The 24,942-nt window shown below is 49.0% G+C and overlaps 3 protein-coding genes across 7 annotated transcripts in view; 1 reads left to right on the forward strand and 2 right to left on the reverse strand.

The window, feature by feature from the left end:
• The window catches only part of Slc23a3 (solute carrier family 23 member 3), a 9,741-nt gene extending 1,255 nt beyond the window's left edge, over positions 1-8,486 (reverse strand). Inside the window, exons 1-10 of one of the 2 annotated variants that reach the window (XM_031368876.1) lie at positions 7,560-8,486; positions 7,276-7,433; positions 7,069-7,166; positions 6,825-6,901; positions 6,452-6,633; positions 6,043-6,132; positions 6,007-6,009; positions 5,135-5,180; positions 2,155-2,260; positions 1,727-1,894 (exon numbers count right to left, since the gene is read on the reverse strand). In XM_031368876.1, the coding sequence (XP_031224736.1) occupies positions 1,727-1,894; positions 2,155-2,260; positions 5,135-5,180; positions 6,007-6,009; positions 6,043-6,132; positions 6,452-6,633; positions 6,825-6,901; positions 7,069-7,166; positions 7,276-7,433; positions 7,560-7,727 (1,096 nt within the window). In that variant the 5' untranslated portion in view covers positions 7,728-8,486. Of the gene's footprint in view, positions 1-1,726; positions 1,895-2,154; positions 2,261-2,698; positions 2,953-5,134; positions 5,250-6,006; positions 6,010-6,042; positions 6,164-6,451; positions 6,634-6,824; positions 6,902-7,068; positions 7,167-7,275; positions 7,434-7,559 lie in introns of both variants that reach the window. The other variant, XM_031368875.1, reaches the window with a different exon arrangement.
• A 1,452-nt stretch (positions 8,487-9,938) lies between these two features.
• On the reverse strand, positions 9,939-16,771 carry Cnppd1 (cyclin Pas1/PHO80 domain containing 1). 3 transcript variants are annotated; one of them, XM_031368030.1, is made up of 10 exons: positions 16,648-16,771; positions 16,065-16,426; positions 15,411-15,498; positions 14,877-14,985; positions 13,838-13,919; positions 13,575-13,695; positions 13,362-13,490; positions 11,863-11,924; positions 11,420-11,537; positions 9,939-11,142 (listed from the first exon to the last, which is right to left on the reverse strand). In XM_031368030.1, exons 3-10 carry the CDS (start codon positions 15,477-15,479, stop codon positions 10,606-10,608), a joined length of 1,227 nt encoding a protein of 408 aa, XP_031223890.1. In that variant the 5' UTR covers positions 15,480-15,498; positions 16,065-16,426; positions 16,648-16,771; the 3' UTR covers positions 9,939-10,605. The 3 variants fall into 3 exon arrangements, with proteins under 3 accessions (XP_031223890.1, XP_031223889.1, XP_031223892.1); XM_031368029.1 differs by having other exon boundaries at positions 16,065-16,691; XM_031368032.1 differs by lacking the exons at positions 16,065-16,426; positions 16,648-16,771 and adding an exon at positions 15,696-15,714.
• On the forward strand, positions 16,724-22,800 carry Retreg2 (reticulophagy regulator family member 2). Of its 2 annotated transcripts, XM_031368028.1 has the most exons (10): positions 16,724-17,135; positions 17,369-17,475; positions 18,833-18,863; positions 19,215-19,350; positions 19,538-19,622; positions 19,872-20,015; positions 20,174-20,268; positions 20,570-20,705; positions 21,328-21,617; positions 21,729-22,800. In XM_031368028.1, exons 1-10 carry the CDS (start codon positions 16,870-16,872, stop codon positions 21,951-21,953), a joined length of 1,515 nt encoding a protein of 504 aa, XP_031223888.1. In that variant the 5' UTR covers positions 16,724-16,869; the 3' UTR covers positions 21,954-22,800. The 2 variants fall into 2 exon arrangements, with proteins under 2 accessions (XP_031223888.1, XP_031223887.1); XM_031368027.1 differs by having other exon boundaries at positions 16,725-17,135; positions 21,328-22,800.
• Positions 22,801-24,942: the final 2,142 nt, after the last annotated feature.

Here is a 24,942-nt window from a genome sequence, read left to right on the forward strand (position 1 = left end):
GGAACTCACTCTGTAGACCAGGCTGGCCTTGAACTCAGAAATCCGCCTGCCTCTGTCTCCCAGGTGCTGGGATTAAAGGCGTGTGCCACCACCACCCGGTGAGCACCATGATTTCTAAGCACCTATATTCCCTCCAGGTACCCTTTGTCCCAAGTTCCCTTTCTCTGGAAAGTGTGGCATTACAAAGCCCTAGCCTCTCCCACTTCTGACTTTCTCTGCTCTACCCTGGACCTCTCAACTTCAGTACTACTAACACTGTGGACCAGATAATTCTGTTATAAGAAACTGTCCACTGTCTCAAGGAATGTTTAATAACCTCTCTAAACACTGAATCCCAATAACAATCCTCTTTTTCCCCATTTATGACATCTGAAAAGTGTGTCCAGACATTGCTAAATGTTCCCCATGGAGCAAAATGACCCCCAATTGAAAACCACTGCTCTAGTTAAACTAGACTCTAGATAAAATAGGCTTTCAGCATATGCTATTTCTGTCCTATAATCCTGTCTTTTATCTTTGCATATGATGGAAACATGATCAAGAATGACCTTATTAACTGTGCATGTGGCTTACATCTATAATCCTAAGACTGGAGAGGAAGCAGGTGGATTGCCAAGAGCTTGAAGCCAGCCTAGGTTCCAAAAAGAGACCCTGTCTCACACACAGAAATGGCCTTTTGCCAAATATGTTTAAGTTCTCCCATCCTCAAAGACCAGTCCAGTTCTATTGGATCACCTCAGTAGCTCTGGTGGAAGCCACTCTTGTCATTGAGTACCACAGGTTTTGGTTATTTTGTTTTGTCAGGATCTCACTATGTAGCCCTGACTGGCCTGGAACTCACTGTGTAGGCTTCCGGCCTCAAACTCACAGAGACCCCACTGCTTCCTGGGTACTAGGATTAGATACCTCTTTTCTTTTGGGGTTTTTTTGAGATAGAGTTTCTCTGTGTGTCCCTAGTTATCCTGGAACTCACTCTGTAGACCAGGCTAGCCTCAAACTCACAAAGATCCACCTGCCTTTGCCTCCCGAGTTCTGGGAGTGCACCACCACTGCCCAGCCTAGAAGGACTTTTGTGCTTTGACCTAGTTAGATGTTTTCTTTTAATGTGTTTGAGGAGAAGGGTTGTGTAATGAGTTAGCTTTAACTGTCAACTTGTCACCACCTAGAGTCATCTGAGAGGAGAGTCTCAATTGAGGAATTACCTACATAGACTGGCTACTGAGCATGTCTGTGGAAGATTGTCTTTACTGGTTATTGACTTAGTAGGGCCTGGCCTACTGTAGGCAGTACCATTCCTTTGACAGGTGATCTTGAACTATATAAGGAAGTTAGCTGCCTGTGAGCCAGCCAGCAAGTAGCGTCCTCCATGGTTCCCGCTGTACTTGTTTGACTGTGAAGTGAGCTCCTTGTTTGGAGGTAAAGCTATGTAGGCCTGCCTTCAAGATTCTGCCTTGAGTCCCTGCCATGGCTTTGCCTCAATGATGGAATATGACTTGGAATTGTTGACTGAATGAAACTTTTCCTCCCCTAAAATGCTTTCAATCTGTGTGTTTTACCACAGCCACAGAAATAGAACCAGGGCATGCACTTAGCACAGTGCTCAATGGGTATTTGCTAAATAACTGAATGAAGTACACGCAAAATCCCATTGTGAGACCAAGAATGCAGACAGCCTAAAGCCTCCGCCCCACTACTGAGGGACTCCTTCCTTCTCCACCCCACTTACCTGTGTTGAGCAGGATTGGGGCTTCCCTGAGCCACCTCGGCAAAAGCAAGGCCATGAAGATGGAGAAGCCCACGATGAAGACATTTCGCCCAGAGTCGATGTCAGCCAGGTGGAAGCTGGAGAATCCAGCAGACAGAACTACAGCCTGGGTCACTCCCAGTACCCCACCTGCCTCGTACAGAAGAAAACAAGGAGGTGGGAAGAGGACAAAGTCCAGGGCTTGTAAGACAGGCGGGTTGTAGTGAGGAAATACTACCAACAGGCTTGTTTCTGATTCTGCAAGGGACTCGGTTTGGCTAAGAAAACAAGATCATATGTTCATATCCATCCTGAGAAGCTATTTAGAAAAAGTGTCAGCCAAGCCAACTGGTCGGGTCATACTGGGGGAAGCAGTGTTCCAGTGCTTGTCTTCCCACCTATTTACTCACCGAGCACAGGCAGTGGGATGTTGGTAAATAGCTGAGCCAGCCTTGGGGAGAGCCCAAGCCCCATGCAGAACAGCCCCACTAGGTGGGCCACTCTCCGAGAGCCCATCTGTATGGAGGAAGAAGAGATACTAGAAAACACAGTCACCTCCTTGCCTGGTCCACTACTCATCCTCTGTATCCCAGCTTAAACATGATCCTTCTGAGCATCCTAGCCACTCCATCAGAGGTACCTCCTTGACTCAGCCCATACATGGCTGCTTTCAGAATAGTATTTACTCCCTCAAATCATGCTACAGACTTACTTTTTAAATGAAGTTCTCAATAGAACAGGGCTTTCTCTAATCCATCCATCACTCTGCTGAGCCTTGACAGAGCTCTTGATACACCGAGCATGGCTATTTCCTGTCTCTCCACAGTCAAAGCACTCAGCACCTCTAGACACCTCCCTCGGTGAGCCACCTGACTGAGAGCCCAGCTGGCAGTCAGTCAGTGAGTTCCAGCCCCTGTACCTTCAATTCCCCGGTCCTGTCTCAGATCCACGTACCTGGAAAAGACTCACTGTGCCTACGTTGGGGAAGCTGGATGCAGTGCCCAGGGGGCTCCCCAGCAGCCCTGCCACCACACTGCCCAGCCCCTCCAAGCTCAGCCCTCGACTACAGGCATGTGGTGGCGGAGGAGACAAGTGCAGCAGCTGGCCACACAGGGCATAGCAACCCAAGGAGCTGGTGGAGGCTGCCAAAGCCATGGAGATGCCTGCAGCCAGGGCCCTGGGTGTCAGCAAGGGCCATTTCCACTCACCTGAGGAAAAAAAAGGAGTCACCTGGAGACCAGACCTAAGCCCAGAGTGTCCCTCTGCCTCTAAATGCCTGTGCCACAAGAATTCCAGATGTTCTAGCTTTTCAAGATAGTACTGTGGAGGCAAAACCCACTGCACTCTAGGAGAGAGATCCTTCTCTTCACTATGATCCACAAGGTCATCTTTGGTCTGAAGTTCTGTTCCTAGCCTCATTTCCTATCATAATCCGTCCTACTTCAAACACTAGCCTTGCCTTAGGCCGTGGATTTGCTGTGTTCCTGGTAACCACAGTGCCCTTGCATCTGCTGTTTACCTAATACAATCTGGTCTCCTGCCTCCTATCCAACTAGCTACTCATCTCTCCATCTCTTACATCTCATCTCACTTCTTCAAGGGTATTTCTCCTAGTCAGATGTGGTGATGCACACCTGAAATTACAACACTTGCTAGGCACAGACAGAAGGGTCGGGAGTTTAATGTCATCCTTGACTACCTTGCAAGTTCAAGACCGACCAAAACTATGAGATTCTGTCTCAAAAAAGCGGGGAGGGAGGACATAAGAGCTGGGAGAAGTCTTATAGCAGTGGCATGACCACTGCACTCTCCCGAGCCCTCAGCAGCTGTGGCTGCGTGTACAGAACCCATACGAGGCCATGCCAGTCACCACTCCAGCACGGAAGCGAGAATGGAGTAAAGGCTCCTGAGGCTTCACCCCTACTGAGGAGTAACGTTAGGTGCTGGCTGCTGGGGAGCGGAAAGCCATTTCCTTCAGAGAAGGTGCTTCCTGTGCTCTAGTAGATGGCCCCACCCCCATGCACTAATCGGACTCAGTGAATAATTTTTTTAAGGCCATGAAAAGGGACGGGGGGGGGGCAGGGGGGCTGGTGAGATGGCTCAGTGGGTGGGAGCACTGACTGCTCTTCTGAAGGTCCTGAGTTCAAGTCCCAGAAACCTCATGGTGGCTCACAACCACCCGTAATGAAATCTGACACCCTCTTCCAGTGTGTCTGAAGTCAGCTACAATGTACTTAATTATAGTAATAAGTAAATCTTAAAAAAAAAAGAACAAAAGAAAGAAAGAAAGAAAGAAAGGAAGGAAGGGAGGGAGGAAGGAAGGAAGAAAGAGAGAGAGAAAGAAAGAAAGGAAGAAGGAAAAGGGACTGGGGCTGTGCCGGTGAGAAGTGGGAAGAGGAACTGGATATGATCAAGATGCACTGATATGTGTTTGGAACATATCAATAAATAATAAAAGCATGCTTAAAAAGAATGCTTCTAAAAAGAAATTATCTAAATTTATCAAGATAAAACCAATTCTCTCAACCTCTCTAATACTATCAGATTCCCCGTTATTTTCTCTCACCACAAAGCCTGGTTGTACTTAGGTACACGTACCACAATGACAATTTCACCTTTCCTTGGGTGCTTATATGATTCTTATCTATATACCCCAATGTCAGTTCCATGAAGCAGATGTTACTACACCTGTATTTCTTACTATGCCTGCCGTATGTTTAGGATGTAATCAGAACTCAACGGGCCATTATTAAGCTGTTAACTAAAGGGCTGGGGTAAAGAGTTCCATGTGAAGCACTTGCTGAGTATACACACAAGGTTCTGAGTTGATTGACCCCCACCACCGTGATGAATAAACATGAATGACAAAATTTCACACACACACGACTCCAAGACTGTAACTACACAGTTCAACAGAAATGTCCACGGGGGCAGATAATGTAAACTTGTTAATTTGTCAAGAGTGTCAGGAGTAAGCAGTGGGGTGGAGAGAAATATGCATGCTAGCCTCCCAACACTGACCCAAGCAATAGGCCTGTAGTGTGTGTTGGGGGGACCCTGAAAGTTGTCAATTTCTCCACCTGTGTTTTGAATAAATGTGAAGTAAGAAGTGAGTTCCATTAAATCTTTCATGGGACTGGGTTTTGTTTAGTTGTTTGTTTTGTTTTTGATTTTTTGTTTTTGTTTTCTTGAGGCAGGGTCTCACATAGCCCAGGTCAGCAGCCTTAAACTTGATATATAACCGAGGACAACTTTGAATTTCAGATCCTCCTACCTCTACTTCCCAAGTACTGGGATTACAGATGTGCCACCTCATCTGGCTGAAGTCTATTAAATCTTGATTTGATTATTTGAGCAAGACAAGGGGAGCATGGGAGAAAGCCTACCTACCTGGGTGCGGCAGCCAGAACCACGGTGCCTCCAAGGGCTCAGACAGCTGCAGGGGGATAACACTCAGACCCACAAAGGCAGAGATGAGCCACACACAGGCCACAGGGGCAAGCACCTGGAGAACAACACTGACATGACAAAGAGCTTCCTCCTCCCCATGAGCCTTCTGAGGCAGCCTGGGTGAGTGAGGTCAACAGAAACTCAGAAGAGACCAAAGGAGCAGTCCACGACGGTCCGTTTTTGTGTTTTTGTTTTTGTTTCAACTCTTTTATTTTAGCTTATTTTTGAGACATGTCTCTCTATGTAGCCTTGCCTGTCCTGTAACTTATTCTATAAACCAGGCTGGCCTCGAACTCACAAAGATCTACCTGCCTCTTCCTCCCAAGTGCTAGGATTAAAGGTATGTGCCACCATGCTTTTATCTTTATGGGTTGGAGGGTAGAGACGGTGCTTGAAGGACAGAGAGGGACTTGAGGTCTGAAGCAGGAGTTGCAGGCAGTTACAAGCTACCCACATGTGTGCTGGGGACCAAACAGGGTCCTCAGGTCCACTGCAAGAGCATCAATTTTGTTTGTTTGTTTGTTTGTTTTGGGTTTTTGATTTTTGAAGACAGGGTTTCTCTGTGTAGCCCTGGCTGTCCTGAAACTCACTCTGTAGACCAGGTTGGTCTCGAACTCAGAAATCTACCTGCCTCTGCCTCCCAAGTACTGGGATTAAAGGCGTGCACTGCCACAGCCGCCCGGCGAGCATCAATATCTTAATGGTTTTTTGTTCATGTATCCCACGATGGGCTGAAACTTGAACTCCTGAATTTTCCTGCCTCCACCTTCCCAGTGTGTGATCACAGTTGTGTACCTCACCTGGCTATGCACTTTCTTCTAACTTCAACTGCCCAGAGTCCCACCTACCGAAAGGAGTCGGAAGACAGGAATATAAATGTGAGTTGAAGTTGAAGCTGGCCTCCAGGAGCAAAGGGGTACCTGGCACGAACCCAAGTGCTGAGAGCATACCACCATGAGCAGGATGAGCCTAGGGAAGAGAAGGAGCCTTGTAGGTCAGAAGCATTGGAATCCTGAATGATGGCAATGTGGGTGAGCAGAATATCATAAAAGGAGGTCCCAGGGCAGAAATGGAAGGGGTACGATAGCATGTGACTATGACCATCAGGAAGACTGAATAAATTAAGGGAAAGCCTTGGATTCCAAATCCACAAACTATTATCCCTGCCCAGGTAGCCACAGAATCTGAGCAGCTCTGCCGTCCCATGATGTTACACACCCACTGGGCCACCACCCAAACCTCTCGGGACTCACGTACAGCAAGGCCAGGCCCCATTGAGCAGAACAGAACTGGGCCACCTCCTTGTGGGCAGAGAGCCCTGCCACAACCAGGCTGGGAGCCAGCACCAGTGGCCCACAGTAGGGGAACACACGGCCAGGCATCCCTAGAAGTCCTATAGTGCCCTGCAGCAGCCCGGATACCACCACTGCCCCCGACACCTAAGGGGGTAGAGAGGAGGACAGGTAGAAGAATTTCCACTCAATCAAGTTGACCTCAGCCTGGAATTTCTATCTCCAAGGACAAACCCCTGCCTGACTCCTCCCTCAGCATCAGTGTCTAATGATGGGAACAAGAGCCTCTCCAGGCTGGGACCATTCAATCCTTCCACTGTCTTCTTCCAGGCACTCACCTCTCGGAGAGAAGTGTTCCAGAGCTCCAGGCCATGGCAGCTTCTTGTCAAACTACACAGGTGCAGCGTGAGGGAGGCTGGGAGTTTGGGGTGCAGAAAGAAGATGTAGATGGAATGGAGACTCCTTGCTCTCTTGTCCTAGCTGATGCCTGGCATATCCCCAAGACCACTACAATGCCCAGGACCACCAAACCTCCAGCCCACATGTACCTCTGCCACTAGCCCACCTTTGCTCTGTCCTCACCATTTCCAGGTGTCTTGGTCATCAGAGGTAGCTTCTGGTTTGTCAGCACCAGTGCAGGGATAAGAAACTCTAGGGACGGAGCCTGGATTAGAGGTAGCCTGTAGGGACAGCCGCCCCAGCAGGTTTGGAAACACAGTGGCAGTCAAAAGGATTCCCCTAAGTCTCTTTCTGAGAGACTACTCCCTCTCTCAACAGGGTTCCCCTCACCTGCTGCCCATCCAAGTCTGCAGGACCGTAGACATGCCACATGAAAAGAAACTGGAAGCCAGGAGCTGAGCGGGTGGGTATGAGAGCCCTCCTGGGGGAAGACCGTGAAGCAGCAGCAGGTGGGAGGCCCAGAGCAGAGATGTCAAGACCAGGAAATGCTGGAGATAGAGGAATGGAAAAGGAGGAGCTTCCTAAATACCTATTTGTAGGTTTCTCATGACTCACTGACTCCCTCCAAATATCCATTTCAGATAGTGCCAACTCCTATTGCTTCCACCTCCTACCTGTAGAGCCAGAAGACAGCTGAGTCCCCAGGTGGAAGGTCCACACCGAGAGGCCCAAGAGCGGGAGGAGGGATTCTGGAGAGTGGGTAGGAGTGGTGGCAGGGGAGCAGGAGTCTCCTGGGAGTCCACAGACAGAGGTGGAATGGGATGGAGAGGTGATCGGCTCATGCTGCCCTGACTGGATTGCGTCTTGGCTGCCCCAGGCTAGTTGAGTAAGGAGTAAGAAGAGGTCAGAGTTTGGGTGGAGTAAGCTGGCTGTGGTGGGGAGGGAGTAGGGGTGTCAACGAAGCGGAGAGAAGGGATAAGGGTTTGGGAACAGGGCATGGCTCTTTCACCTTTGGCCAGTTCTTGTGCAAATTCCATCAGCCATTAACCTAGCAGCTGAGTTCTGGACCCCTCCCTCAAGAATGTCCATCTATATCCTCTGCTGGTAGACCAGGTTCTGGAAATGAGGGTTATCAGAACAGCCTGAGGAAATTGTGCAAGCTACCTCCTCTCGTCATCACCACTCAGCATCACCTTGGTTAGGTACACATTCCTCAGCCAAACCAGACATGCCCCAGGTCAGTTCAAAACAAAACCTGTCCAGAGAATGCCCTCATCCCTTATGACCATGACCACTAGATATAACGCACTCACTATAAAGCAAGAGTACTTAACAGCAATATGAATGCTTGAGCACAAATAAACCAGAAGTCAATGGAACTGCTGCTCACACCCATAAATAGGATTGCTGTGGATGTGACAGCTACGTTGCCAGCCAATAATGACACTTTACTGGTAACTCAGATGTCATATAGCCATTGGTGAACCTGGTTTTCTACAGTAGTGAGTGAACTTCTGAAAAACATTGAACAAAGTATACATTTATTTACTTTATAATTCCCTCTGCAGGGCTAGCGAGATGGCTCAGCGGCTAAGAGCACTGACTGCTCTTCCGAAGGTTGTGAATTCAAATCCCAGCAACCACATGGTGCCTCACAATCATCTGTAATGAGACCCGAGGCCCTCTTCTGGTGTGTCTAAAGTCAGCTACAGTGTACTTATGTATAATAATAAATCTTGGGGCCGGAGCAAGCAGGGACTGAGCAAGCAGGGCTGACCGGAGAGAGCAGGGTTGACCTGAGGGAGCAGAGGTCCTAAAAAAAAAATTTAATTGCTAACAACCACATGAAGGCTCACAACCATCTGTACAGCTACAGTGTACTCATATGCATAAAATAAATCTTAAAAAAATAAAATATTTACTAAAAAAAATTCCCTGCAAACTGATGTTAATATTTTTGAGATTATCGGTACATTACTTCTCCCTTCTCTATCCTCCCTCAAAACTCTCCCGTATGCCCCTCCATCTCATTTTTCAAATTCATTGCCTTTTTCATTGTTCTGACATAAACATATGTATATACATGTTCCTAAATGTAACCTATGTATGTTTTCAGAGCGGACCATCTGGTATCAGATGACCAATCGGTATGCTATCCGTGGATGAGACACCTCCTCCTGCTTGCAGCATTCCTCAAGTACCTTTCTTTGTGTAGGGTTGAGGCCTCAGGTTTCTTTCTTACACTTAAAAATATAACATTAGAATTGGGTAGGGTTGGTGGCATATGGCTCCATCCAGTCACTCTGAAGCTAGATGTAAGCGGATAGCAAGTTGCAAGTACCAGATTAGCCTGAACCTAGTGAGACCATTTCCAAAAGCAGGTAACTCCAGGCTCAGATTTTTATATGCATGATGACAATGTCTTGGGAACTGTTCATAGTAAAGGAGGTTTTAAGCCCTTTAGGATATCTAGCATCCCACTCAGGCTGAAAAATGCCAGAACTCTCAAAGACTATAACAGAAAGTCAGTACATTTCTACAATGACCCCTTGGGGGCAGCAGCTCCCACCAGCCCGCAGACCTTTATTCCCAGCCCCCACACTCCCTAAATGATTTTTAGCAGTAGGCTGGAGGTCCAAATGCACCAAAGATGGATCTTCAAGTGATGCCCAGCCCTGGTTCTTTAGCACCAGCTACTTCCAAAAGTCACCTTGATGAAGAGGTCAGCAGAGCTTGTATTCCAGCTCAACTGGATATGTGTTTTGAACCATAAGGATCCACAAGGCTGGTGGATATGCAACAGCAGACAGGGCTTTCCCAGGTCTGGGACAGTCACCCCTTATATCCCATGGCAGGCTGCACCCAACAATTTTAGGGCCCCCAAGGAAGTAGCAGCAGGGATGCAGGAAGGAAACAGGAACCAATAACTATTAGGAAGTTCTAAAACAGCTCAGAAAAAACACTTCCATGTTGATTACAGGACCGTGCATCTGACTTGGGAGGCAGATGAGGGATGGGAGATCATCAAAGAATGCTGCAGAAGGAAAAGGCCAGGCCATGCAACAGAAACTGTTTATTGAAACCTCAGTTCTATAAAAGCGTGAAAAACTCAGATACAAAGCAGTGGCGCCCAGAGAGGCCTGTGAAGAGAACACACACAAAGGCAGAGTGGGAAGCCTTGGAGCAGGATGCTACGGTTGGAAGACAAAAGGACAAGGTTAAAGGACCCAGCAATTCTTGGCTGTGACAACTGCATCCAAGGGACAGGTGTAGCGGGCTTCCTGCCTCAAGGAGCCTTCATTCCTCAGCAGTTCTCATCTTGGTTTTCCTGACTCAAGAGACATCAGACACCCACATCAATGTGTTCCTCCTCTCCTCATCCATGCCCCACACCTCCCACCTTTACCTTTCCAATCTTTGCAAACATCAAAGCAAAAATCTACCTTCCTGGGCTTGTGGAGGGAGAGATAGGTGATTCTCTGTCATCTGGGGCATGCCTCTGGTCACTGAGCTGACACTGTACCAGGCACCACTGGTGTGCTAGCCTGCCTCTGAGGTCTAGGAGAGTGAATGACCTTGTACTGCCCCCTTATGCTCTTACCCAGGAGGACAGGGGACTAGCCAAGGGCCCAGAGAGGTAGCAAAAATCTAAATCAAGTTTTCCTCTTCCAGGTTCTCAAGGACTCCCACACCCTCTTAATGTACTCCTCAGAGCCCTACCTAGCCTGGGAAAATGACGGACTTAAGACGAGCCAGCTCCATGACACTAAATAGAGAACACTGCTGGGGCTGGAGGAATGGAGGGGCCGCTGGGCTCCAGGGCCAGGGAGGGGCCAGGCCATGGGTATGGTAAAAGGGGCGGGAAGGCCCAATAGACACCGTATGGTTAGGCTGGTGGCAGGCACGGCAGTTTGAGGGGTTTCTCTGGAACTTCTGGCAAATGGGGCATTTGTGGAGAGGAGTAGGAGGGGCAGGAGGGTCTGGGGGAGGTATTAGAGGGGGTGTCAGTGGGGCCAGAAGACTGCCCCAGAGTGATGGCAACTCTACATTGCCTTCCAGGCAGCTGGAGACATTAGTCAGGCACTGTGGCACAGGGGCAGGTATGCAGGGCTGCTCAAGGTTCTTGGAGACCAGTGTGAGTTCAGGAGGACCTAGTGAGGGGCTGGAGGACAGCCCCAAAGACTGGTGTATTACAGCCACTGATGCCACAGCTAGGGCCACGCTGCTCACATATGCCACGGCTAGCAGGCAGGACAGCTGTGGGAGAGAAGATAAAACAAAACAGCAGGCTATTGACTGTCTGTAACTATCCCCTACTCCTAGTCTCTCAAGTTGAAGTTCTCTGTAGCTCCCCTTGCCACCTCCACCCTCCCATCTATTCTCAACTTCTGAGCCTTTTAGAATCTGCTTTTCAACACACACACACACACACACACACACACACACACACACACACACGCACACACACACACAGGGACTCACACGTGTTTGTCCAAGCCTACTCAAGCCCCTCTTCTTCATAACTCCTTCTCACCTTTACCAGCTGCTGGCAGAGGGAGCTCAGAGACAGCTGCCATGTTGGCTGCTCCAGCAGCACACTCAGGTCTGTGTAGGTGTACCAGCCCCGACGCCGTCCTTGCTGCTCAGCCACACTAACAGGAAGAGACGAGAGGTTGGGAACTCTGTAGCTAGCCCAGGGACACCTTCATATTTCTCAGGACCCATGAGAAGGCACTAAGGAGTTGACTGAATGCACAGGTCCTTAGGCTACTCACTGATCCAGAAGGTGAGACCAAGACCTAAACTTTAAATAAGTTGCTCACACCACCAAAGGGGGGCAGAAGGGTTAGGTAATGACCACTTTGAGCAATTCTTTCCTTCTTTCTCCCAGGTACACAGATCTTATTTCTAGCTCCTATGGCATTTGCCTAGGCCTTTAAATACCTCAAACTACTCTTACTAGTTCCTGGAACTCACCAGCTTTCCAGCCAACTCAGCACCTCAAAGATCTCCCGAGGATCAGTGTAGAGACGCCAATCCTATGTGCAAGAATAAAAGACAGGCATGGTAACTCATTCCTGTGATACCAGTACTTGGAAGGTTGAAGCAACTGTATGGCAAGTTACAGGCCAGTTTGGGCTACAAAGTTGAGTTCTAGGCCAGCCTTAACTGTAGTTTCAGACAAACCCTAAATAAATAAGAACAGGAAAGAACCACACTAATGTTAGCCACAAGCATGCTGACCTGAGCAGAGTAGCTACACCACCAGCCAAGATGTGCTAGCTACTCTGAGAAGAACCTGCATGTATTTTATCATGCTATCACCACCTACCTGACCTCGAGTTATCCCCTCTATAAAGTGCAAGCAGAGAAAATAAACCTAAGAAGGTTAGTGTCCATCTGGAGCTCAAAATTTAGGGCAGAAAAAGCTTGACAGCATATCTTCAGAGGCTAATGCTACAGGGTCTGCCTCAAAGTGTGTCCTTGGAGGAAGAGGAAGAAAGCCTCTACTTTGAGACTCATTGCTTCAGGAAGCTCTACACTAGTCCTGAAAGGACAGGAAAGGGAGAGCCTACCAGAAAATCAGGTGCAGGCCCAGTGGTGGTGATGGCTCACAACTTTAATCCTTTTTAACTTGGGAGGCAGAGGCAGGTGGATTTCTGAGTTTGAAGCCAGCCTGGTCTATAGAGTTCTAGGACAGCCAGGGCTACACAGAGAAACCCTGTCTCAAAAAAAAAAAAAAAAAAAAAAAAAAAAAAAAGAGAGAGAGAGAGAGAGAGAGAGAGAGAGAGAGAGAGAGAGTCTGAGTATGTAGGCCTACCTGTCCTGAAATGGGGCCAGGCTAGCTTCAAACTCAAGAGAGATCTGCCTGAGATCAAAGACACACAACCAGAAAAAAAAAAAAAAAGATTGGTTGCTATATCAATAAACATATGATATAAGCATGAGAAACTGAGATTTCCCCAGAACCCATGTAAAAGAAATGGACATGACAGCATACACTTATAATCTCAACCCTAAGGAGCTAAAGACAAGCAGATCCTGAAGACTCGCTGGTCTGCCAGCCAGCCTAACCTACTCTGTGAGTGCCAGGCTAAATAAAGAGACTCTTTCAAAAAGCAAGGTAGACAAGTCCTCAGGAAGACACTCAAGGTTATCTGGTTCACACACACACACACACACACACACACACACACAGAGAGAGAAAGAGAGAGAGACAGAGAGACAGAGAGAGAGAGACAGAGAGACAGAGAGACAGAGAGAGAGAGAGAATGATAACAAAGTTGAAAGAACAAAGAATGAAGGAACATAAAGACAGATGAGAAGCTGAGTGGTGGTGGTGCACACCTTTAATCCCAGAGCTTAGGAGGATCTCTGAATTCAAGGCCAGCCTAGTCCACAGAGTTTCCACACAGAGAAACCCTGTCTGAAAAAAACAAACCAAACCAAAGACAGCTGAGAGAAGAATCACTCACCATGGCACTCAGGAAGCTCCTTTCCAAGGCATTTAGAGTGGCCACAGCAACTCCCCCAGCTGCTCCCCATTCGTCATTGAAGACCTCCTCTTCCTCCCCCTCATCATAAAGGTATTTACTGGCCACCATCTGCAGAGAAGCCAGGAATGGCATCAGTGGAATTCGAATCTGGTGCCTGGCTCACCGGGAAGATGATGGGAGCCGGTACCTTACCATGGAGATTAGAAACAAGTCAGAAGATGACACGTGCTGCAGATAATCTGGGTTTCGGTGCCGGAGCCGCTCAATGTACACCAGCGCTAACATCATAGCGCACGGGGAGATACAGGCCTCTCTGGGAGGTAGGAAGGATCAGTAATTAAACCCACGGGTCCTACAGCTCTTCAGACTCTCAAGATGCTCATCACACTTTCTCTTTACAGACAATAACATCCCCCACACCCAGTCTCATTCTATCCCCTTGATCCCAGACTCACCGGGACACGTGGGCCACATATTTTTTCTGGAGTCGGCGAATAGGGCTGGGTGCTGCCTTCTGAAGGAGTTCCACAGTAATGTCTGCGAGGAGAGAGAGGAGCAGAATAAGCAACTCCAGCACACACAGCTGTCCCCACTACTGTCACAGAAGACCTAGGTCTATAATATCTGAGGCCCTGGGGACATGACTGTCACAAAAACCTAGAGACCATATTCTCCTAAAATGGGAGGGGAGGCGTGATGAAACACACCTGTAATCCCCAAAGTCAAGCCATAAGGCAAGGGGATTACTACAAGGTGGAGGCGTTCCAGGCTACTCGGATCTATGTAGTAAGACACTGTGTCAACCTTTCGGGCCTCCATTTCCCCACCAGACCCCACCCCCAAATTCTAAGAGGATGAAAGCCCATTCCAAGGTTGATTCTCAGCTTTTTCCAGCAGAAAGGCTTGTTTTTCTTTTTTAAGATTTACTTATTTTATTCACAGGAGTACACTGTTGCTGTCTCAGACACACCAGAAGAGGGTATCTGACCCATCCCATTACATGTGGTTGCTGAGAATTGAACTTAGGACCTCTAGAAGAGCAGTCAGTGCTCCTAACTGCTGAGCCATCTCTCCAGCCCAAGACTTGTTTTTCTATTAAGTTACTCATGTTTATCTCTCCCTAGTGTTTATTTGAGAAGTGTGCCTTGTTTACTTGAGAAACAAGTAATATGTATACTTAGAAAACTAAATTTCTGTCTGGCCTATAAATCAAAAGGGGCAGCAGAACTTGGGATATAGCTCCGTGGTAGAATGCTTGCTGAACATACACAAAGCCCTAAAAACAAGTGACTGCAATTTATGAGCTGTTTTTATTCATGTGGGCTGAAAGAATTTGAAACATGGCCTGCATTGTCAAACCAAGTGCCAACCAAGCTAGTTATAATGAGACACGGAGCAGCTCAGAGGGCAAACCTGCAGGCATTTGGGTGATTATGACAACCCAGTCCTCCAAGTTTCCACTTGTTCAGTCACACACACACCCCACAGCCTGACCTGCCACAGGGCTGGAGAGCTCTTCCAGGCTGCAGTCTGTCTCCAAGTCCCAGCCATAATAGAGTCTCCTTCGGATTCGAGCGCTTAGCTTTTGGTGTCCTGGAAGGACCTGAAACAGGGCCAGGAGTAGTGGAGGGTGAAGGGCAGGGAAGGGTTTGGTGGAAATCCTGTGTACTGCCAGTGGGCCTGTTCTCTACCCAGCCCCGAGTTCTCAAGATCTTTGTTAATGGCAGTCTAGTCTTGTCCAAAGGGTGAGAAAGACAATGCCCCTGCCATCCCTGAGGGCTCCCAATAGAAGACTAAACAACTAGAAACCAGATGGACCGCAGTCTAATCACTAGCATTTCCCCTCTTAAAACCTGAGGCTTTGCCTTCAGGCCCAAGCGGCAAGGGCCTCCGAGTAGGCATTGCTCTCAACAGCCGCCCAATCCAGGGCAGAACAAGTAAGAGAGCTCCCATTCCGCTCTGGTCTGGAGGAGAACGCCTGGGAGTTCTGACTCCCAGAGGCTGTAAACAGGCGGACTGAGCTCTCACCATGAAGTCCTGGAAACCGGTGAGGGAGAAGGTGCCTTCTTCGTCCAGTAGGAGCCCGGCCAGGTCCATCGCAATGTCAGCCGCCACCCTGCGAAGGTGGAGGGAGAGGGAAGGAATCGTAAGTGACCCCCAGAGCCGTCCTCGCCCGTTGGCCCACCTCTCCCGAAAGGGCCACCGCCCAACCGCGCGCAGCCTCCTCCCTTCTCGCTGGCGGCCGTGGGACGCCTCTTCCTGTTCCGCGTGCGACTGGGCCTCCTGGCGCCCGACGACACGCGCGGCGCTCACCAGGCGAACCCGGAGGTACGAGGGCCAGAAGTGTTGTCAGCCCGGACAGCGTCCGCCTGGCGTTTATAAGCTGCGAGGAGTGTCACCGACGAGTCTGCGCGCCGGGCAGGAAGTGCCTCTTGCCCAGCCCAACCTCCCGCCGAGCGCTCCGGGTGTCAGGAGCTAAGAGCACTCGGGGCTGGATTGTAATACGGTTCCCAGGGGACCTCCACACACCGAGGGTGAACGCGCTGACCAGACTTTGTGGCCGTGGCACAGATGTTAACGAGCCCAACACAAAGGCAAAGCGGCGAGTTGTTTCCCGGGTTTCAGGGAAGACGCACCCACCAATCAGCAATGCACAGGAAAAAAGATGAACGAGAAACTTACCCGTGGGAGAACAGTGAACGAGGTGGAAGGGGAATCTGTTGAACCTTTACGCCCCTTAGAAGTTTGAAACTGTAAAACTCGAACACATACTGTATTCTATAGGGTTACTCCACCAATTAAGTGATCTCAAAAAGATATGAAGCCTCAGTGTAACGATGTTAAGACAGGCCTTCCCAAAGTAGACAGCGCCTGGATGTTTTATTCACTGACACGCCTTCCACCCAATCGGTCGCTGGAAGACTTTGGGAAGAAAGAGGGCTGACGCTCTTAGAAGGAAGAAGCAACTTTTCGAAGTTGGTGAAGCTGCTTTGAAGTCATCAGAGTCACGCGCTGGTGTTTGTTTATCCGCTGAGGGGAGGGGACTGGAGGCGAAGAGGGTTGAGTAATGGGGATGGCACCTCCCTTCCCGATCCCAAACAGATTCTAGCCACGATCCTTGGGGGCCTGGAAGCTCACTTCCCCCGGGCGGGGCCTCACGCGAGAAAGAGGTCTCCAGCCGCCCGGTAAACACCCGCAGAAGACCTCAGGCCTCGCGGCCTCAACGCCCGCCCCGGATCACCACTCCAGCACCCTGGAAGCACACCTTCCTGGGTGTAGGATCACGACGGCCGCCACCGCGCAGGCGCGGGCCTCCCATCCGGGCTGTTAGGGCACGTCACGTGGCATCCCACTCCGTCACGTGACGCTCGACCGCAGGTTTTTTTTCGCTCGCCCGGGCGTGCGCCCCCTTCCGTCTGACGCGCCCCCGGCGGCGGCCGCGCAGCCCTGGCTCCTCGCGGGCTTGGGCAGCGGCTGCGGCGTGGTGATGGCGAGCAGCGGCGGCGGTAACACCGGCGCCGGTGGCACCTCGGGGCTGGGCCTGGGCCTGGGGCTGAGCCTCGGCATGGGTGAGGCCACGGGCGACGCGGAGGAGGAGGCGGCCGCAGCCGAGGCAGTGGGACGCCTGGCTACGTCCCTGTGGCTGCGGCTCCGCGGCTGGGAAGCGGTGCTGGCGGCCGCACAGCGACTGCTGGTATGGGAGAAGCCGCTGCACAGCCTGGTCACGGCTGCCACACTCAACGGCCTCTTCTGGTAACGGCCGCGGAGGAGGGGGCGGGGCCGGGCTGCGCGGGAGAGCGGGGGCGGGAGGACCGGGTGCTCCCTCCCTTGGAGGGCTGTCACCGTCTGGGGAGGTGATCCTGCACCAGGTTGTCCCATTTCTTAGTAACGGGTAAAGGCTTGGAGGGCCATCTCCCCATCAGTGGGTCTTTCTGTGATTTTCGATGGTCTCGCCCACTCTCTGCTGAGATGCGTGTCTCCCTAAGGTTGTTGTCGTCGTCGTCCCTCCGGCCCTTCTTCCTGCTCAGCATCTCACTTTTGACCTATTTTCTCCTGGATCTCTGGCATCCTCGCTTTTTCCCTGACGTTTCAGGTGAGTTTTTCTTCATTCCACATGCACTGTTGTTGATGCCCAGTGCATCACCCATTCTACTTGAGGGGAGGCACAGCAAGGCTGTTTTATCTCCTAAGGCATCCTCCATGCACTTCCATTTTTTTTTTTTTTTTTTTTTAAGAAAATTGCCTGAAAGAATTGTTTCTTTCCTAAAAGTAATGTTTTAAAGCTGGGTGTGGTTTAATCCCAGCACTCAGGAGACGGAGGTAGAGGGGATCTCTGGAAGTTCTAGGGTAGGTTTAGTCTATGCTGGGAATTCCAGGCCAGCCAGAGCTACATTGTGAAACAATGTTTCAAAAATAAATAAATAAATAAAAATAAAGGAGAGTGAAGTTTGTGTCTAAAGCACCTGAGTTCCATTCCCTACTCTGCCCTTTGCTGGTGGCGTGTATGGCCTTGTAAAGAATTGCAGAAGTGGTGGGCCACTGGTGGCGCACTTTAAGCCCAGCCAGCACTTGGGAGGCAGAGGCAGGCGGATTTCTGAGTTTGAGGCCAGCCTGGTCAACAGCATGAGTTCCAGGACAGCCAGGTCTATACAGAAAACTCTGTCTTTAAGAATAAAAAAAAAAAAAAAAAAAAAAAAAAGAATGCAGACGTGATGAATGTGGTGGTACACGCCTTTAATCCCAGAATTTGGGAGGCAGAGGCAGGCCGTTCTCTAGGCTGGCCGGCTCCACAGAGTGAGTTCCAGGATAGCCAGAACTACACCGAGAAACTTTGTTGGAAGAGAAGGGAGGGAGGGAGGGAGGAAGGAAGGAAGAAAGGATGGATGGATGGATGAATTGTAGAAACAGGGACATCCCAGGGGGAGATGGTTAAATGAGTGTCTACAGAGAACATAGTTGCTTTCCTGTACACACAATGTGCATCTTGGAACAACTGTGTATGTGGCTATGTATGAATCACTCAGGACACAATAAGTGTGGGGCCCTGTGTCTGATAAAGGAAAAGTCTAAAGGAGACAAAGATGGACCTGGTGTCAGAGGCCTGCCATCCCAGCGTTTTTAAGATGCTGAGGCAGGGAAAGGTGCACATTCAAGGCCTACTCTGGGGATGCAGCTCTGGGGTACAGCATTACCTAGCATTTACCCCAGGCACAATTCCCATTACTACAAAAGGAAAGGCAGGTACAGAAACAATATGTCATACAGCTTGTTGGTGGTATATGAAGGAAATGCTCTGCACCTCATGTAGTGAGTCCAGAAAGTGAGAGACAGAAAGATTACTGAAAAATTGAAACCAAGAATGCTAAAGAGAGGTAGCTCTTTCTGACTTTGGATCTGTCTCTAAGTGCCTCTTGCCCTCTTAATTTACCCCCACCCCCTTTTCTCCATAGCACCACCCCCTGAAGAGCCGCACTCTGACAGGTGAGTATAGGCCACCTTTTAAAGAAGATGTCCAGATGTGGTCTGCTTGCTGTGCTTAGCTCAAAGAGGAACAGGGCTGTGGCTTTTGCAGGCATAGGCCCCAGTATAACGAAGGGACTTAACAGCAAGCAAAAGTGTGCCTGGCTCTAGGCTTCTTTCTGTGCAGATGCTGTGTTCCTTCTCCTGTGGAGGTAGAGGGTTGAGTACCCTGGGAATTCACTTCCCAGGGCTAGGATGACCTCCTTTGGGGGAGGTGGGGTCTCCAGAATGAAGATCATCAGCAGTCTCTAAGTGATTTGAGTGTCTTAGCCGGTTTCTGAGGCTTCCAGGGGTCATGTCATGTCTCCCCAGTGAGGGTGCGGGGTCAGGCGCCCAGCCGCACCTGCTGAGTGTGCCCGAGTTGTGCAGATACCTGGCTGAGAGCTGGCTCACCTTCCAGATTCACCTGCAAGAGCTGCTGCAGTACAAGAGGCAGAATCCAGCTCAGGTAAACCTCATCCTGTAACGGTTGCAGGAGTCAGAGGGGCTGGGAGAAGAGTGACGTGCACAGTGTCTATTGTAAATTTCCTCAACTGGTTCCCATTTTTCCACCACATAAATGGTTTCTTCCCCTGGTGACTGTGCACATGGTTTAAGCCTAGTGTTCTTCAAAGATCCTATGCTCTTCTCTGCAGTTCTGTGCTCGAGTCTGTTCTGGCTGTGCTGTGCTAGCTGTGTTGGGACACTATGTTCCAGGGATTATGATTTCCTACATTGTCTGTGAGTGGAGGTCATCCCTGTTATTTCCAAAGCCCTTTCTATTCTTTCCCTGGGTTGACCCAAAGGAAAGACTGCATTTTTTTTGTTAGTTACCCATCTGGGAGGAGAATAGTAGGTTCGGGAAGAGGGTATCACTGCCTCGGGAAAAGATCTCGTCTTTGTTCAGACCTACCTGTTCAGGGGACAGTTTGGATGAAGGCTCCTGAGAAAGAGGCCTACTGAGCTCTGAGTGGACTTTATAACCCATAGTGCTGAGCATCCTGCTGTGGCCCCTGGTGGTTTATCATGAATTGATCCAGAGGATGTATACTCGCCTGGAGCCCTTGCTCATGCAGCTGGACTACAGCATGAAAGCAGAAGCTGATGCCCTGCACCACAAACATGACAAGAGAAGTAAGAAGGGATTCTCTTAACCTGGACGGGGAGAGGAAGGGAGAGCTTGTAGAGTATGGCTCATGGTGTATCCTGGAATTTAAATCATTTCCTGTTCCTTAGGCATATTTGTCACTATCATTATCTCTGCTCATTGTTGCTTGATTGCCCTTCTCTAGAGCGCCAAGGAAAGAATGCACCCCCTGCAGGAGATGAGCCACTGGCCGAAACGGAGAGTGAAAGCGAGGCAGAGTTGGCTGGCTTCTCTCCAGTGGTGAGGTCCAGGGAAGATGGGGTGTCAAATAGAAGGCTAAAGGGGAGCTAGGTATGGTGGTGCACACATGCTATTTGAGAGGAGGAAGCAGAAGGATCAAGAATTCAAGACTAGCCTGGTTTTCATTATGATTTTGGGATCAGCCTGGACTACGTAAGACCTCCTATCTCCAAAGAAAAAGGCAGAGAGGGGCGAGAACATGTCTGCTTTAGAGCTACCAGCTCTCAAGTAGTTGGGAACCAGAGGCTTGGGGGTCAGGTGCTTACCCCAGCCTGTTGGACTCATCTTGGCTCTCCTGCAGGTGGATGTGAAGAAGACAGCCCTGGCCTTGGCTATTACAGACTCTGAGCTGTCGGACGAGGAAGCCTCTATCTTAGAGAGCGGTGGCTTCTCTGTATCTCGGGCCACCACCCCACAACTGACAGATGTTTCTGAGGGTATGAGCAGTCTTTCGCCTCTCATCTTCCTGCTCCCCGATACTGAGTTGTAGCCAGCTCTGTTGCCTGAGTTCCAAAACTGCTTCCTGTATTCCTAAATTCTCTAATCCTACCCTAAGCTCCCAAGAACCTCAGATCCATCCTCTTGCTTTGCTTTGTAGTGTTTGGTTGTCTTTAGATCTTTTTATTTCATGTGTGTGAGTATTTGGCCTGCATAATGTGTGCACGCCATACAAATGCCTGGTGCCTGCAGAAGTCAGAAGAGGGCATCTGATCCTCTGGAGCTGGAGTTATGGTTGGTTGTGAGCCACCATATGGGTGCTGGGAATTGAAGCTGGGTCCTCTGCAAGAACAGCCACTACTCTTAACCACTGAGCCATCTCTTCAGCTCTGTTTTGCTTTTTGAGAAGCAAAGGCTCTTACTCTAGGCTTGCTTTGAACTCTCCTTGTAGCAGAGGATGACCTGAACTACTGGTCCCTCCTCCCTACACCTTCCAAATGCTGGGATTACAATAGCCATGTGTTACAGGGCCTGGCTTCCCAAGTAATCTTCATGAACTCACTGACTTTTGTGGCCAGTTAGAGAAACCAGCTCATTCTTAACCCTTTATTCTCTGCACAGATTTGGACCAGCAGAGCCTGCCAAGTGAGCCAGAAGAGGCTCTGAGCCGAGAACTGGGGGAGGGGGAAGAAACAGAGCTGGCCCCTCCTGAAGACTTGCTAAGTGCCCCTCCAGCCCTCTCAAAGCAAGCCCTGGATACAGAAGAGGAGGGGGCTGCAGACAAGGAAACCTTGCTTCAGCTCTCATCCCCTCTGCACTTTGTGAATACGCACTTCAATGGGGCAGGGTCCCCCCAGGATGGAGTGAAATGTCCTCCTGGTGGACCAATGGAGACCCTGAGCCCACAGGCAGTGAGTGGTGACCTAATGGCTCCATCCAGCACCCTCTCACCCCAACTTTGCCTTGCTGAAAGTGGTCCAGTTACCCTCCTCTCTCCCTCTGTGCTCCCATCCCTTCCCCAGGACTCACCTCAAGCCCTGGCTGCTCCTGAGGAGGAAGAGGCACTCACCACTGAGGACTTTGAGTTGCTGGACCAGGGGGAGCTGGAGCAACTGAATGCAGAGCTGGGCTTGGGACCAGAGATGCCCCCAAAGCCCCCTGATGTTCTGCCTCCTTCTCCCCTGGGGCCAGACAGCCATTCTCTGGTACAATCAGACCAAGAGGCTCATGCAGTGGTTGAGCCATGAGCCATGGCAGAATGAGCTGCAGGCAAACTAGGGCTTCCTAATTAGGCATGTCACATTTTCTCCTCTCCCTACCATTCTGGCGAGAGGCACTATGTGGAAAATCTGGCTGTCAGGTGGAAATCAGCCCACCCTGCCTGCCTGCCTGCTGTCCTGGGACCTGGTATAGTACCTGTGCCTAGGATTGCTTTTATGTCTGTAAATATTTTTCCATTTGGGTTAGTGGACGTGATGCAGGTTAGGAACGTCCCTCCATAGCCTGCAGTTGCTTCCCTGCCTCATCCCTTCTCATTCTACTGTGTCCAAGCCCTGGTGGTCTACATTTTATTTTTCTTCTTATCCTCAGGGACCTGTGCTGCTCCACCCTCATGTCCCACTTGGTTGTTTAGTTGAGGCACTTTATACTTTTCTCTACTGTCCCACACTCCCCTTGGCTTTATTTCCCTGCTGTGTCCTGTCCTTTGCTGCGTGATCCCCTCTCTTTGCCAACTCCTCTTTCCCACAGGCACTGGCCAAGTTTGGGGGCAGGTTCTCTTCTGAGGAAACTGGTGGTGTCAGGCCAGCAGTGCTGTGCTTGGGTCACTGTCGCCTTGAACCTACACTGTACCCTTGCCCAGTTCAACACTCATGATGCAAGACAGCAGGGTCCCATAGCACTTTGCCAGCAATGAGGATGGCACGTTCTCTTCTCTTTTTGAGGTGAGGGACTTCCCTTCTGTATTAGTAGAGAGGAAGAACAAAACCTACTCGTCTGGACCACAGTGGAGACTCCCTGCTAGGGTCTGAAGTGGGTAGTAAGATCTATGTAGGTGTTAACTGGAAAAATAAACTGTTGATTGGCTAGAACTGCTGCCTGCCTGCCTGCCTGCTTGTTTTCACTGTGAGCTGCCTCTCACACTGCACTTTGTCCCCTCCTCACCCAGCGCTGCCTCTCTCGGTTATTTTCCTTGTAAAATCCAGAAGCAGGGATTATCATGACAACTCTACCTGCGCCTCAGTCATCTTCCTTGACTGATACAAAATGAGGTTTAGCATGTGTGAATAAATTACATGCAAGAAGGAACTGCTGTCTTCCCAGTCAATGGAACATAGAGCCATGATAACCATTTCCTACTATGTGTCTTTAATATTGTTTCTGTAAGTCACATATCTACATGCTAACAACTCATAATTGTCTCTATTAGGCCCACTAACCAGCAGTAGTTATATAAGCTGGTTAAATATTTATATAAACTGGTTAAAGGCCAAGGGACTAAAATAGTATCCAAGATTTTTTTATTTTTTTGGTTTTTTGTTTTGTGTTTTGTTTTTGTTTTTTTGAAACAAACACACAGGGTTTCTCTGTGTAACCTTGGCTGTCCTGGAACTCTAAACCAGGCTGGCCTCAGACTCAGAAATCTGACTGCCTCTGCCTCCCACTGCTGGCTGGGTTTAAGGGCGTGCACCACCACTGCCCAGCCCAAGATTTTTTTTTTTTAACCAAGATTTTTTTAAAAGTATAAGTTCTTGTCACTTGTTTTTTCTTTTTTCCCCAAAGACAGGCTTTCTCTGTGTAGTTCTGACTGGCCTGGAACTCATATTTGCCTGCCTCTGCCTTTCAGAGTACTGGGATTAAAGTGTACCACCCCCTAGCTTATCTAAGTGATTTTTATATACTAGTGTTTAACAACTAGTGTTCATCAACTTTTAAAATGAATTGTCTTACTGCTGAACAATAGTAGCTCACATTTGTAATCCTAGCACTTGGGAGGCTGAGGCAGGGAGTTTTAAAGCTTCAGGCTGGCCTGGTCTACTGAGAGAGAAGACATAATCTCAAAACAAAAGCCCACCACAATAAAAATAATTGCTATCAACTTTTTTTTTTTTTTTTTAAAACACAGCTTAACTTCCTGAGGGCCATGCAGGCTCAACAAATGGAGCCATGATTCAAACCCAGTAAGTGATGCCAGCAAACATTGTAAGCTCCTGTCCAGTGATGGGCATACGCAGAAAGAAGCCTGGAACTGACAAAACCAATCCAGTATCTTAGTTTTGTGGAAAGTGGACTCTTGGCTGCCCTTCTACTTTGGTGAACAGCTCAGAACAGAGCAAATAGTTTGCTTAGTGAGTTCATGTCCTCAACCTTTAGATGTGGGTACAATGTAGCATGTTAATTGTCTTTGAGGATGACTTCTATACAGGTGTATCCTGATGTATCCCAGAAGTGAGAGACATTTCCTCCGTAGAGAATCAGTGTTAAGTGAGGCCTGGTTCTATACTGTTGAAGGAACATGAACTAATGAAGAGATTTCTGTTTCTGAAGAAAATGCAAAAACAAGTCTAACCAAAAAATAGGCAGATCCAAAAGGAAATAACCAATTAGAATTGTTACCTTAACTCATTTCCTTATTAATCTCTAAAGTTTGGACTTAGAACTAAAACCCTGTAACTGGATCAAAATATCAAAGTAGGTCAGTAGTCTGTCACCCCTTCACATTTACCATTGTCTGGTGGTTTCTGCATGTTTTGTTGGTGATAATTCTCACTATCAGATGTCTTGACCAGTTTGTGCTCACCAATGAAAAGCCTGAGAAAAAAAGCTTTTCCGGAGTAAAAGAAAAATGAGCAGAAATGCGAAACCCATTATTAGGATGGACACACACACATACTCCCAGCACCTAAGAGGGTGAGACTAAAGGACTGAGGATAGATTGAGGCCGGCCTGAGCTGTATAAAAGACCCTATACTTTTAGAAAGAAAAAGAAAAGAAGAATGAGAAGAGTTCGTTACATAGTTTATGTTCAAAGAGGAGACAGTGCGTTTTAGTTAACTTATGTATCCAAATAGCTAGTTGTGTAACTTGTCTGCCTTAATAAAAATGTAGTCTTGACTAAGATAATACTTCTGTGCCATGCCCAAGTTAGCATACTACCAGAGGATGGCTTTGTGGATTGTGTTTATTGGCAAATTAACAGACTTTGAGGTACCCAAGAGAAGACTACCAGAGGTTGGA

This window comes from Mastomys coucha, unplaced genomic scaffold (assembly GCF_008632895.1).
Source record: "Mastomys coucha isolate ucsf_1 unplaced genomic scaffold, UCSF_Mcou_1 pScaffold14, whole genome shotgun sequence".
NCBI classification, from domain to species: domain Eukaryota; kingdom Metazoa; phylum Chordata; class Mammalia; order Rodentia; family Muridae; genus Mastomys; species Mastomys coucha.

Coding starts and splice junctions, on each gene's coding strand:
- Retreg2 (XM_031368027.1), top strand. CDS start 16,870: ATGGCGAGCAGCGGCGGCGGTAACACCGGCGCCGGTGGCACCTCGGGG. Junction 19,623..19,871: donor TATGATTTCCTACATTGTCT/GTGAGTGGAGGT, acceptor TATAACCCATAG/TGCTGAGCATCCTGCTGTGG. Junction 20,269..20,569: donor TGGCTGGCTTCTCTCCAGTG/GTGAGGTCCAGG, acceptor GCTCTCCTGCAG/GTGGATGTGAAGAAGACAGC.
- Cnppd1 (XM_031368030.1), bottom strand. CDS start 15,479: ATGGACCTGGCCGGGCTCCTACTGGACGAAGAAGGCACCTTCTCCCTC. Junction 14,986..15,410: donor CCGGTTTCCAGGACTTCATG/GTGAGAGCTCAG, acceptor GCCCTGTTTCAG/GTCCTTCCAGGACACCAAAA. Junction 13,696..13,837: donor TATGTGGCCCACGTGTCCCG/GTGAGTCTGGGA, acceptor CCTACCTCCCAG/AGAGGCCTGTATCTCCCCGT.